Consider the following 14,839-nt stretch of genomic DNA (forward strand, 5'->3'; position numbering starts at 1 on the left):
TCGCTCGTGCCTTTTTTTGCTACGTTTTAGATAAAACGTAGCAAAAAAGGCCTCGAACGACTGTCGACAGTATCTAGCTAGGTAGCAGATCACATACCCGATAACTCCAACCCCGTGACTCCAACACACCTAGCTATTTCTCCGCCGGAGTTATCTGAGCGCATGCGTCCAGAGTATTTTAAATCCAGCGCAGGACATCATTTCTACACTGACCTGTGCGCGATAACCGCAAGGTGTTTTGTACAGTATCAAGCTGAAGCAGAAGAGCTAAGATTGTGGCAGACGTTCATTTTTAAGATCTTTCAACAAGACGTTGCAGAACACAAAAATGGTGGCCAGAATAAATCTTTTACTTTCTCATTTTTTCATACCAGCAAGAATATTACACTTAGAGATATCTCGCAGGAAATGCTTTAATTTTTTTTAAAGTTTTAATCATTCATAATCATAATCCTTTTACATTTAAAAAATCTAAATGTGCTTCACAGACCATTTAAAGAAAAAAATGGAAAAAGAGACAGTTAAAAGTATAACACTGATAAAAATAATACTTGATTAAAAACTGATTGGAAAAAAGACAGTTAAAACTGTCATATACAAACACTGGTCAAAAGTAATTCTGGATTCAAAAACTCACGATACACATTAATAAAAGGAGAAATTATAAAAGCAGTAGCACTGACTATACTAGATTTAAAAAATGACTTAAAAAGAAACGTTTTCAACGATTGTGTAAAATTTTCCAGTGATTGAACTTCCCTGAGTTGTGCCGGCAAACAGTTCCATAAGTGCGGAGCACAGATTGAAAACGCTCGACCACCGTAAAAACTAGTTTTACTGACCGGTTGATGTAGGTTAACAACACCACTCGAAGTAGAACCGATGGTGCGACCAGAGCCTCGGATTGTCAATAGCTCTTCTAAGTAACTCGGGGCAATTCCACTTATAATTTTAAAAGTAATACGTAAAATCTTAAACTGAATTCGTTGCTGTACAGGTAGCCAGTGCAGGTCGTGTAAAATTGGAGTAATGTGGTCACTTTTTTTCGGCCGATGAAACTGACCGATTTTACACCTTGTATTGAGTAACAAATAAGGACTTGGCATATATATCGACTAAACGAAGACAGCAGGACCACTACAGAATTATGAAGTCAATTTACATATATTTATACTATCATAATAAAATCTTAATCATATTTCTATATCAAAGATTTTCAATTTGTGATTTTTTCTGTTTATTGTTATATTCATGTACAATATATTTGATAACATCATATGCGGTGTTAAAGATAATATAAAGCAACTAGAAAATGATCTCCAAATTCACAGACTTCAGTTTCGTAAAAATAGTTATGTTAAAGATAATATAAAACAAATAGAAAATGATCTCCAAATTCACAGACTTCAGTTTCGTAAAGTAGTGATGTTAAAGATAATATAAAACAAATAGAAAATTATCTCCAAATTCACAGACTTCAGTTTCGTAAAAATTTAAAACTAGCAATGTATATAGAAGGTACATATGATCTAAAATCGATAATCTGCATTATCATATAACTTCTCATATAGGACGTTAAACGTCACCAAAAACGGCGGTCAGTGTTCGCACTGTATATTATGTAGCTTAATACCATCAGATTAGTTCTTTGCAAAAATTGTACAATACACAATGCAGAACTATACAAAATAACAAAATTATAAATCTATTCAGAATTTAACTTTGTAATTCACTTTGTTAATGCAGACTGGAATCAGAAAGAGCAGAAAAACTTCAATTAAATATATAATAAGCCATCTTCTCATTTTAGAAATAAGATAAATGCTTCATTTACGTTGTATGTAACATTCATATATGTACACACATTCTCGCAAACCAGAGCTGTTATTTCTTCCGCGACACTGTCACTTGGCGGGTGCGGCTTGGGCAGTGCCGTAAAAGAGGCTGTGGTTTACGACGATGATGTACGCATACTTCCTTTCTGAACAATGGCCACTCTATTGACTCTGTTAAGTAGTTTAATATCAAAGAGATTATTTCCCTACAAGAATTGTACAATGTACAATTTAGAACTACAAAATGACAAAAATGATATATCTCTTATTTAGAATTGATTCCCTTTTAATATTCATTTGGAATACAGACGGGAATCAGAAAAAAAAATATTACCATGTCAAGTTGTTACAAATATATACATTGTCAAACATATACGCCATCTTATTTGAATGAAATGACGTGAATCATTCATTCTCTGACAATAGACCTGTTTCCGTTTCCAAGATGCACTGCGTGTCTCTCTATATGCAATGCCATGTATTGTCACAGTATTGTGTACGCGCTGAGGGGTTTGCTTGCACAATCTACTCAGGGGATTGATGTCACATGACCGTACCCTGTGTTCATCCGTAAAACCTCTCTGTCAATGATGGCGTTTTAAGTCTTTGTTCTATAAAATCGCTAATAATCAAAGAGGTCAACATGTCTTTCCATCATTTCCTGAAAAAAATGTTATTTCAAACGTACTAAAGACAAAACAAGACTAAATGTAACAACATAAGAGACGTGCTCTCGCGCAATGCATCTTGGAACCGGAACATCGGCCATTATAATTACAAATCCTTTTTCATCTAAACATTGGCCACTCTGTTGACTCTATTATCGGATTTTAGTGCAACTTTTAATTTCTTCCAAAATAGTTTTCTACCCATTTCATTGTTACACCATTTTATGCATCGTTTTGTCAGGAAGATTGTACGTAGAACTCTGGGCATTTCTTTATCAGGAATTTCTTTTAGCAAGACTAAAACAAGAATATCTCTGTTATCAGTAAACAAACGATCCTGGGCCATTCTCATCTCAAAATAACACCACTCACTTTCTGCAAAGTTAGGTGACAATATCAACATAGTTTTGTGACTGTTCGCTATACTTTCAAGAATGTTCTCAAAAATATCAACACCTGGCATGAAATCACGATCATGTAAACATAGTTTGAAATTAGGTGGATCAATTCTTTCCAGATTAGGAACTAAGTGTTCCATAACCCAAGGTCTGTCATTTTCATTGAAGCAAACAAAGGCGTCGTATTTCTTGTTAAGTGGTTCTTCATCATCATTGACTTGTAGTTCATAACCACCACATTTCAGTTTTATCAAAAATATTACATGTCGTATATACCAACGGAGTTTAACACACAGAGTAATACTAATAGCAAGAAATACAAAAGTACAAGTGATGGGAACAGAAACCATAAATGCAAAATTACACTCCAATCCAAAATGCAAATCATACAGTAACTTTCCGTACATATTTTCTGGAGTAGCACATGTATATTCATAAGGACTGTCTAATTGTACAATTCTGTCTGTTTTCATCCAATCAACAAAGTCCTTCAATTTACATTTTGAACAATCAAAAGGTTTTTCTGCAAAGCTTACATATTGTAAGTTTGGAAAAGCCGCAAGTTTAGCTTTGCCAATATTTGTGATTCCGTTTAAATTCATGGTTAAAGACTTCAATTTTGTCATATCGGAGGGAAGAAGTTCCAAAGGGTTAAATCTATGATCACGAATTTCCAACTTCTCAACGTTTTTGAACAACTTTAGAAATGATAAAGCTTTCACTTTATCATCGTTGTTGTTGTTGTAGGATGGCATTCTGATCCGTAATGTCTTTACATTTGAGAATGAGTTATCTTCAATATCATCAACCCACAGACAAGTCAAAAAGACATCAAGTTCCTGCAGCATAGACATATTATGCAAGATGGCCCTTAAATTCAAACAGTAATCTGCCACCATGCCCTGTACTGTGAGGTGATGAAGGAATGGTACATCGGCCGGGGATAGATATAATAGCCTATTACTAGAGAGAGATAAACTCTGTAGATTGTACAGATTCTTAAAGGGGTGTATGTCGTCCCTAACATAATGGCGAAGAATGTGATTGTCCAACAGATGCAGGACTTTTAACGAAGATAATTCAGAAAATACTTGGTGTGGCAATTGTTGTAATGAATTATAAGAGAGGTTCAGAACCTCCAGGTTGGTGAGAGATTTGAAACTATTTCGATTTAAACCATTTATCGAGTTTAAATAAAGATCCAAGCTTATCAGAGATCGACATGTGGCAAACGCATGGGGTGGAATTTCACCTGTAAGTCTGTTATTGTTTAGATACAGTTTCTGAAGAGATGATAGATCTGTGAGGCTTACTATCAATTCTTGAATATCTACTAACTTGTTTACAGATAGATCTAACTCTATAAGATTAGAAAGATTTTGAAATGCTGTCTTTGATACATTGGCAAGATTATTGTAACTTAATTCCAATATTTTCAAGTGTTTTAACCATTTAAATCCACCAGGTGGTAGCGCTGATAAACTGTTTTTAGATAAATGCAACTCTTCTAATGTAGTATTTTTGAGTTCCCTTAAGGTGGTTGATTTAATCAAATTATATGTTTGCCTTTGACAGTCTATGCTTAAAACCTTAATATCAGAATTTTCAAAATCATATGATAAACTCTCTAGACTGTCAGTTGTCAAAGAATTATGCGATAGATATAGTTTCAAAACTTGATTCAAATTTCTTAAAGAACCCCGTTTTGTATGTGCAATCTGATTGCCGGACAGATCAAGATTCTCTAATGTCTTATTTCCAAATTGAATTTTACGTATAGTATTATCATCAATACCACACCATAAGAATGACAAATATTGAAGCTTGGTAAAACCTTGCAAGCTGATGTTAGGGCAGTTGTCATATATTTTGTTGCCTTGGAAATATATCAATTCAATATTACCAAGCTCTTGAAGGAGTTTAGTAGGAAAGCACTGAAACTGGTTCACAGATAAGTCAATTTCTGTCAGATTTGTGAGATTTTTAAACAAATCATCGGGTAATGTAGTGATGTTATTGTAGCTCATATCCAATGTCTGCAAACTGTTCAGTCCAACAAAAATTAATGGCGGCAGTGTAAAGAGTAGATTTCCAGACAAATCCAGTTTTTTCAAATTCTTTAAGTCAGAAAATAACATACTTGGAAGAGTCTTCAGATTGTTGTTACATAGGTTCAATGTTTCCAATTTCGAAACATGCGTCAGACCATACTTGTCTATGATGGAGATACTATTACCCAAAAGATGTAGATATTTTAACTTTGTTAGTCCAGCTAGGGAGTCTGGTCCTATCGATTTAATATCATTATGGGAGATGTCAAGTTCCAGCAATTGTTTATGACTCCTAAAACCATTTGGTGGTAACTTTGAAATACTGTTCGACGATAAATCCAAGTGCGTTGAAAATGATGGTAGGTTTCCTGGTAGGTTATACAGAAGTCTCTTTGAACAGTCCACATAGGTATAGTTGTACACTTTACATGGTAGTCCTGGTACAAGTAATGGTGTACACAACACTAGAAGGTATACGAATGGTATCAACGTTGTTTTCGTCATGTTGTAACCTGGAAATTACATGAGAGTAGCAATATGAATGAGCATGTTGCCTACATACATATACACATGGATAATGTCGACCGTTCCTGCATACATACATACATACATACATACATACATACATACATATACATACATACATACATACATACATACATACATACATACATACATACACATACATACATACATACATACATACATACATACATACATACATACACATACATACATACATACATACATACATACACACACATACATACATACATACATACATGCATGCATGCATGCATACATACATACATACATACATACATACATACATACATACATACATACATACATACATACATACAATCTGAGGCCGACTTGCATTTTCAGTATGGTTTTGATACGTTTTTGCCGAATTTTGATGCATGATAATATATGCATTGAATATTCATGACTCCTGAGTGCATATGCCCCGTTCCCTTCTCATACATATTGATTCATAACTGGCTTGCCTATTCATCGCTACACATAGTTATCTTTGCCAGATATATAAGTGAAATAAGTGATAAGTGGTAAGTGAAAGTGAATGAATACATTTTATCATGTTTAACATTCATATTTTTTAAAATCAAAAATCGTTAAATCACAGGGTATCCTTAATGTTACTTAGTGTCGTCAGCTTCAAATACGATGCAAAACACGTCAAGTCAAGGGGTAAAATTATGGTTGATTTTGAAGTTGGGCGTTGTCGGTGGCCGAGTGGTTAAACCTCACTTCCCACTTACCACTGCGGTCGGGGTTCAAACCCATTCAGGGTTTGATTAATTTACCACACTGTAAGTAAGAAGAGTGTCATTCAGTTTGACTCTACCGAACAACGCAGGTTTTCCCCGGATACTCCGGTTTCCTCCTGCATTAACACTGAACACTAACACTGTTATTGGGCAATGCCTGTTGGATGGTTAATAAATAGATAAATGAATAAATAAACAAATAAATCAATAAATCAATAAATCAATAAAAAAGTGAAACGTTGTATTGCAAATAGCGCCTTCTTGATATAAACGCTCTACTTCGTACTACGCTACGTCGTGGCGTGTAACCATAAAAAATACAATTCATTGGAATAACAGTGAAGGAAATAATGAATAAATTATCGTCAGAATTTGGAGTTACACTTCACTGTCAAGATTGACAAGAACACATCACAAGAGTATTTATATATAACGTGCTTTCAGAAATATCACATTTTACCTTTCTATAGTTCCTTTGGCGCGAAGTTACACAAATTCACTCAGCTTGGTATATTGAAACTGTAGTAAAAAAGTGCCAGTACCAGTCTCCAGTGCAATGTGGCGTGTCTGACTCCAACACTTCTTGAACAAAATATCATGTATATTGAGATTGAATACGCGTATATCGTGGATGACATCCTGTCACGTGACAAAACTAAAAGTGACGACATACAAAACTTTTGATTCTTACTCCAAAAAAACCCATGGCGTGGCTAAAATTGATAACGATAACTTCTCTGTTTCTCTCACCATCAATGGAGGACCCTAGCTTCCTGTTCTCTTTTATTAAAGACCATGCCTGGATGTTGTTTAGCGGAAACAGAGTGAATTGTGCTGCCTTTCACTTTAATATGCGACACGATGATATATTTAGCGAAACATTGGACAACAGATGATCGAGCTAATCCCTAAGTAACGATAACAGAGGCATGCAGCATAGACAAGAGCAGTGGGATCCTGTACCTATTCACAGACAAGTGATAAGTTATTATAACTCAATGTTCCTACACAAGCTGCCATTAGTGAGAATCGAATCCATTAATACCAATTATATTATAGCATTACCAATTCCAGTGAATTTTGTGACGTCATCGCTGTACATTATTACTGATAATGTACTCCGTTATTGGGCATCGCGGCCCCGGAACGAGCATAACAATACAAGCTTATTTGTTCTGTTTCTTCATACGACTAGGTATTTTTTCGAAATGTATGTTGTTACTTATGATTGTCATTTCCACTGTTTAAAAATACAACGCATTCATGAAACAAGTTTGTGTTCACAACAGTTCATTGAAGTGTATGTGTGTGTGTACGTACGTGTGTCGCTATGATTAGTATTCAGCTTCCGGGCTGAACATGGCAGACGATGTTCAGCGCTTTGTATATTATACGTTGTTTTGCGTTTCTTGGTCTACAAATTCACTGGAATTGGCAAAACTATAAAATAATAACAATAATGTACGCCCTCCCAGTCCATAATGGACTCAAGCAAACTTTGCACTCCATAATGGGCTCGACTGTCGCCTCGCCCATTATGTCGTTCAAAGTTTGCTTTCGTCCATTTATGGGTTGGGAGGGCGTACATTATTGTTTAAATATGGTGTCTGGAATGTGTCCGGTTTGTGTCCAGGTTAGGGTTATGCAGCAAGATGAAAATCGATAAAAAGTTTTGTTATCCTACACAACAAGCAAGCTTAGTTTTCAAATCAGTGCAGTTATTTGTGGATCTCTTGATTCTGTTAGCAATGGTGTTGTAGAAAGTTTTGAAATAGATGTGTGACACCAATTTACAACGTCCGGACATGGTCTTTTAATTAACAAACAAGAACAGGAATGATCCTCTATGGTGGAGAGAGAGAGAGAGAGAGAGAGAGAGAGAGAGAGAGAGAGAGAGAGAGAGAGAGAGAGAGAGAGAGAGAGAGAGAGGGGGGAGGGGTAAGGGGAGAGAGGGGAGGGGAAGGGTCGGAGACGTTATCATTAACAATTTTCTGCAAGCCATGTTTTTTTTGACGAAATGGGAATTTACGTAAAGAATTAAACGGATTCGAAAGTAATGTATGTCGATGTCGTCACTTTTAGTTTCGTCACGTGACGGGAAGTCGCCCATGCACGATAAAATCGCCCACGCGTATTCCATGCTATACACTTTGTTCAGTAAGTGTTGTAGTCACACACGTCACAGTGGAGACTGGTACTGGCAGCTTTTTACTACAGTCCACACATCCAATATCACCTATAACTGATTGAAGCTGTAACTTGGCGACAAAGGAACTATAGAAAGGTAAAATGTGATATTTATCAAATCAAAGCACGTGCACAGTTTCAATTCTGACGACAGTTTGAATCCATCATTTCCATCGCTCTGTTATTCCAATATTTGCCAAAAAAGAGAGAATTGTTCCTGGTCAGCGCACGCATCACTTAAATACCCTCGCGTAGGTCTTTTGTTTTCGTGTTTGTCCAGCCCCAATCTGATGTAAATGTCGGCTAATCGTTCATAGCTGCAATAATTGTAGCGTCTTGCTGCGGTTTTGAGGTTTTTTTCGTCTGTTTTGGTGACTTTTTAGCACAACGTTAACTGAACTGAGGTTCAGTAGTGCTATAGGGATCGCCCGGCGTCTGTCTGTCTGTCCGTCTGTCCGTGTGTGTGTGTGTGTGTGTGTGTGTGTGTGCGTGTGTGTGTGCGTGTGTGTGTGTGTGTGTGTGTGTGTGTGAATTACTTACTTAAAGTCAAAAACTGCTGAACCGATTGCCATGATATTTAGTGGGTCCATTACCTTGGGTGTCTAGTTGGGAAATTGTTCAAATCAAAATGATCGCATCACAGGTGTGTGATTTGGGTCAAAAAATGTGATTTTTGGTCAAAAAACTTAAACTCAGAAACTACTGGGCAGATTGGTGCGAAATTTGGTGGGAAGATTCTTTAGGGGGTGTAAAGTAAGATTTGTTCATGACATGATGATTCCATCAGTGATATGCAAATTAGGGCTAAAAATGTGTCTTTTTGGTTAAAAATCTATAATTCCAAAACTACTGAGCAGATTGGACTGAAATTTGATGGGGATGCATCTAGGGATGTATGGACGAAGTTAGCATACAATGATTCCATGAGTAATGTGCAAATTAGATGTAAGAATGTTCATTTTTGGTCAAATACTTATATCTCAAAAAGTACTTGGTCAATGAGTCTGAAACTTGGCGAGATATTTCTGAAACTATTATTCTGCAGATTTTCTTCAAAATATTTTGACAAAATTGGCCCTAGCGACCATGACCACGCCCTTTAGCAACAACCAAATGGCAGTATATTTTGGTCAAATAACAAGATCATCTGGTAGACAAGTGAGTAAACATTCAAAAAATGTATGCAAATACCCTAGCAACCATGACCACGCCCATAGCAACAGCCAACCATAGCAACAGCCAACACACACATATATATATATATATGTGTGTGTGTTTGTGTATGTATGTATGTATGTATGTATGTATGTGTGTATGTGTATGTATGTATGTATGTATGTATGTATGTATGTATGTATGTGTGTGTGTGCGTGCGTGCGTATGTATGAATGTGTGTGTGTGCGTTCGTGTGTGCGTGCGTGTATGTATGAATGTATGTATGTACATGTATGTGTGTGTGCGTGCGTGCGTACGTATGAATGTACGTGTGTGTGTGTGTGTGTGCGTGCGTGCGTGTGTGCGTGTATGTATGAATTAATGTATGTATGTATATATGTATGAATGTATGTATGTATGTATGTATGTATGTATGTCATGTATATAGTGTGCTCATTCACATCTCTACTCTCTATCATTTGCAGGCTACATCTCTACTCTCTAGTAATTTCCAGGTTACAACATGACGAAAACAACGTTGATACCATTCGTATACCTTCTAGTGTTGTGTACACCATTACTTGTATCAGGACTACCATGTAAAGTGTACAACTATACCTATGTGGACTGTTCAAGGAGACTTCTGTATAACCTACCAGGAAACCTACCGTCATTTTCAACGCACTTGGATTTATCGTCGAACAGTATTTCAAAGTTACCACCAAATGGTTTTAGGAGTCTTAAACAACTGCTGGAACTTGACATCTCCCATAATGATATTAGATCAATTGGACCAGACTCCTAGCTGGACTAACAAAATTAAAATATCTAATACTGAATTATAATAAAATCTACATCATAGACAAGAACGCCCTAACGCATGTTTCTACATTGGTAGCGTTAGATATACGTTTTAACTTACTAGAGTCTCTTCCAGCTATGTTATTTTCTTCCTTACATAATTTGAAAACCCTAGATTTATCTGTGAATTCACTTTCTTCTGTGATGTCTTTCGTTTTGGATGGACTGAACAGTTTACAGACTTTGAGGATTAGCACGAACGGTTTCACTACAATACCAGATGATTATTTTAAAAACCTGACAAATCTGACAGAAATTGGCTTGTCCTTAAACCAATTTCAGTGCTTCCCTACCAAGTCCCTTCGACAACTCAGTAATATTGAATTTATACATTTCCAACACAACAAAATATCAGACCACTGCCCTAACATCAGCTTGCAAGGTTTTACCAAGCTTCAATATTTGTCACTCTCATGGTGTGGTATTGATGATAATACCATAAGTACAATTCAACTTGGAAATAAGACATTAGAGAGTCTTGATCTGTCCGGCAATCAGCTTGGGGTTCTTTCAGAAATTTGAATCACGTTTTGAAAATTTATCTGCATTCATATTATTTAACAGCTGACAGTCTAGAGAGTTTATTTTATGATTTTGAAAATTCTGATATTAAGGTTTTAAGCGTGCAACTGCCAATATTTATGAAATTAATTAAATCAACCACCTTAAGGGGACTCAAAAATACGACATTAGAAGAGTTGAATTTTTCATTTAACACTTTATCAGCGCTACCACCTGGTGGATTTAAATGGTTAAAACACTTGAAAATATTGGAATTAGGTGGAAATAAGCTTGTCAATGTATCAAAGAGAGCATTTCAAAATCTGTCAGATCTTATAGAGTTAGATTTATCTCGAAATAATTTAGTAGATATTCAGGAATTGATGGTCAGTTTGAAATATTTATCCTCTCTTCAGACACTTTCTCTGACCAGCAACAAACTTACAGGTGGACTTCCACCCCATGCGTTTGCCAAATGTCAGTCTTTGATAAGATTGGATCTTTCGTTAAACTCGATAACTGATATCAATCAAAATACTTTCAAATCTCTTACCAACCTAGAGGTTCTAGATCTCTCTCATAATTCATTACGACAATTACCACACAAAGCATTCTTTGAATTGTCTTCTTTGAATTCCCTGAATTTGATGGAAAACCGCTTTCTTATCCACAGTATTGATGAAGACACGAATCCCTTTCAGAATCCATGCAATCTACAGAGTTTTTCTTGCTCTGGTGTCAGCGTATTATATATTGCCGTAGCAAATATACCATTCCTTCAACACCTCACAGTTCAGGGCATGGAGATCAGCAGGCATGACTTTGGTTCTATTTATCGTCCGTGGTTTGAATATACCAAAAACAAAACATTCCCAAATGTAAAAACACTAAAGGTTGACCAATATGGTGATAAACTGGAGTCATTATCACTATTTCTAAAGTTATTCAAAAATGTTGAGGAGTTGGAATTTCACGATAATATATTTAATCCTTTGGAACTTCTTCCCTCCGATATGACAAAATTGAAGTCTTTGACCATGAATTTAAACGGAATCACAAATATTGGCAAAGCTAAACTTGCGGCTTTTCCAAACTTACAATATGTAAGCTTTGCAGACAACCCCTTTGATTGTTCAAAATGTAAATTGAAGGACTTTGTTGATTGGATGAAAACAGACAGAATTGTACAATTAGACAGTCCTTATGAATATACATGTGCTACTCCAGAAAATATGAACGGAAAGTTACTCTATGATTTGCATTTTGGATTGGAGTGTAATTTTGCATTTACGGTTTCTGTTCCCATCACTTGTACTTTTGTATTTCTTGCTATTAGTATTACTCTGTGTGTTAAACTCCGTTGGTATATACGACATGTAATATTTTTGATAAAACTGAAATGTGGTGGTTATGAACTACAAGTCAATGATGATGAAGAACCACTTAACAAGAAATACGACGCATTTGTTTGCTTCAATGAAAATGACAGACCTTGGGTTATGGAACACTTAGTTCCTAATCTGGAAAGAATTGATCCACCTAATTTCAAACTATGTTTACATGATCGTGATTTCATGCCAGGTGTTGATATTTTTGAGAACATTCTTGAAAGTATAGCGAACAGTCACAAAACTATGTTGATATTGTCACCTAACTTTGCACAAAGTGAGTGGTGTTATTTTGAGATGAGAATGGCCCAGGATCGTTTGTTTACTGATAACAGAGATGTTCTTGTATTAGTCTTGCTAAAAGAAATTCCTGATAAAGAAATGCCCAGAGTTCTACGTACAATCTTCCTGACAAAACGATGCATAAAATGGTGTAACAATGAAGTCGGTAGGAAACTATTTTGGAAGAAATTAAAAGTTGCACTGAGATTAGATAATAGAGTCAACAGAGTGGCCAATGTTTAGAAAGAAATATTCTATATACAAGTATGCTTGTCACAGAGGACAGGTCTTTCCATAAATTTATTATAATAAGATGGCGTATTATATTTGTAGGAACTTGACATGTTAATATTTTTGTTTTGCCTCCCAAAAGTCCCATTGTATTAACCAGATGAATGATAAAAGGGAATCAACTCTAAATAAGATATAATATATATGGCTTGGAATCTGCAGGTTGCAGGTTCGAGCCCCGTTTGTTTCTTAATGGCTAAAGTCAATGGGCAAGATTTGATTGTGCAAGTTTCATTTAGATAAGACTTGTATTTGTTTGATAATAAAGGAAAATGTTTGATAACTAGAAACTAGTTATTGCTATGGATAACTTTGCATATAACACGGCTGATTGTTAATGAGTGAGATTTAAATAATGTGTGATTTGTTTATAGACCTGATTCCAAGATGCATTGCGTGTCTCTCCATACAATGCCATGTATTCTGTACGCGCGGAGAGGTTTGCACGCGCTACTCAGGTGGATGGTTGTCACATGACGGTACCCTGGGTTTACCCGTAAAATCCCACTCTGTCATCGATAGCGTTCAGTTTTTGTTCTATAAAATCACCCATAATTAAAGAGGTCAACATGTCTTTCCATCATTTCATGATAAAAATGTTATTTCAAATGTAACTTTTTCAAATGTAATAAAGACAAAACAAGACTAAATCTAACAACATATAAAGCAACATCGACTCACCCAATGCATCTTGGAACCGGAAAATCGCCAATGGCACTGTAGTACAATTGAAGAGGTTAGCAATGATAATTAAAGTCATTTTCAGAGGGTTTGATTGGTAGGACATTATTCTCTCTTAGCAAGATGATTTATACTCATCCCTATCATTAGCTTGCATATAACTCAGCTGATTGGTTGTTGCTATGGATAACTTTGCATATAACACGGCTGATTGGTTGTTGCTCTGGATAACTTTGCATATAACATGGCTGATTGGTTGTTGCTATGGATAACTTTGCATATAACACAGCTGATTGGTTGTTGCTATGGATAACTTTGCATATAACACAGCTGATTGGTTGTTGCTATGGATAACTTTGCATATAACACGGCTGATTGGTTGTTGCCATGGATAACTTTGTATGTAACACGGCTGATTGGTTATTGCTATGGGTAGCGTTGCATATAAATTTACATCTAATTATAAACATTTCATCCAATCATTTTGTTCCTAATTGTCACGATGTCACAAGAACAAATGTTTACATTTTTATTGGATTACAAGCAAGCTATGACAAAGCCTCCATGACCTCTCAGCTTGAGGTCACAGAGGTCAGAGGTCAAAGGTCAGGAAAAAAGGTGAACAGTTCATTTTGAATCAATCATAGGCATTTGTCATCATACAAATCTCTTTATTCTCACAGTAAAACATGACAGACTACTACTATTGTAACAACTTATTGTAAACCACAGGGGCATGTAGGATGTTAAATGATCAAGTGATAACAATCATGTACAAACCACAGGGACTTGTGTGATTTTTTGTATAAATTTTGAATTTGATAACACCTTAAAGTGGCCATATAGATAAGGATATGGATTTTTATTTTGGATTTTTAATTTATAAAATAATTTTATCATGGCTTCCTACTTGAAAAATCAATGTAAAACAGCATATGCCAAGTCTGTGATTATAACTCAGTACACTGCAATAGATTAATATGTTGTAAAATGATTGTTATTGTGAGTACAGTAACAAACATTTTTACTCATTTTTTAGCATTTTGTAATGTATTGAATTATAAATACAGACTTAATTTGTTTTATTTTACATCTATTTTGCAAATAGAAGGCTATGATAAAATTGTTTTATAAATCAAAAATCCAAAATAAAAAGCAAATCACATCCATATGACAACTTTAAGGTGTTATCAAATTGAAAATCTAGTTTTACAAAAATCACAAGTCCCTGTGGTTTGTAGTTTCTGAT

At 35.5% G+C, this 14,839-nt stretch overlaps 1 protein-coding gene and 1 pseudogene across 2 annotated transcripts; one reads left to right on the plus strand and one right to left on the minus strand.

The window, feature by feature from the left end:
- Positions 1-606: 606 nt before the first annotated feature.
- LOC144450020 (uncharacterized) lies at positions 607-5,456 on the minus strand. Its single transcript, XM_078140586.1, has one exon. The coding sequence runs from the start codon at positions 5,454-5,456 to the stop codon at positions 2,628-2,630; it is 2,829 nt and encodes a 942-aa protein (XP_077996712.1). The 3' UTR covers positions 607-2,627.
- A 2,945-nt stretch (positions 5,457-8,401) lies between these two features.
- LOC144450021 (uncharacterized) lies at positions 8,402-13,202 on the plus strand (annotated as a pseudogene). Its single transcript, XR_013482207.1, has 3 exons — positions 8,402-8,528; positions 10,072-10,951; positions 10,987-13,202. The product of XR_013482207.1 is annotated as an uncharacterized LOC144450021 (transcript).
- The last annotated feature ends 1,637 nt before the right edge of the window (positions 13,203-14,839 follow it).

This window comes from Glandiceps talaboti, chromosome 19, assembly GCF_964340395.1.
Source record: "Glandiceps talaboti chromosome 19, keGlaTala1.1, whole genome shotgun sequence".
NCBI lineage: Eukaryota > Metazoa > Hemichordata > Enteropneusta > Spengelidae > Glandiceps > Glandiceps talaboti.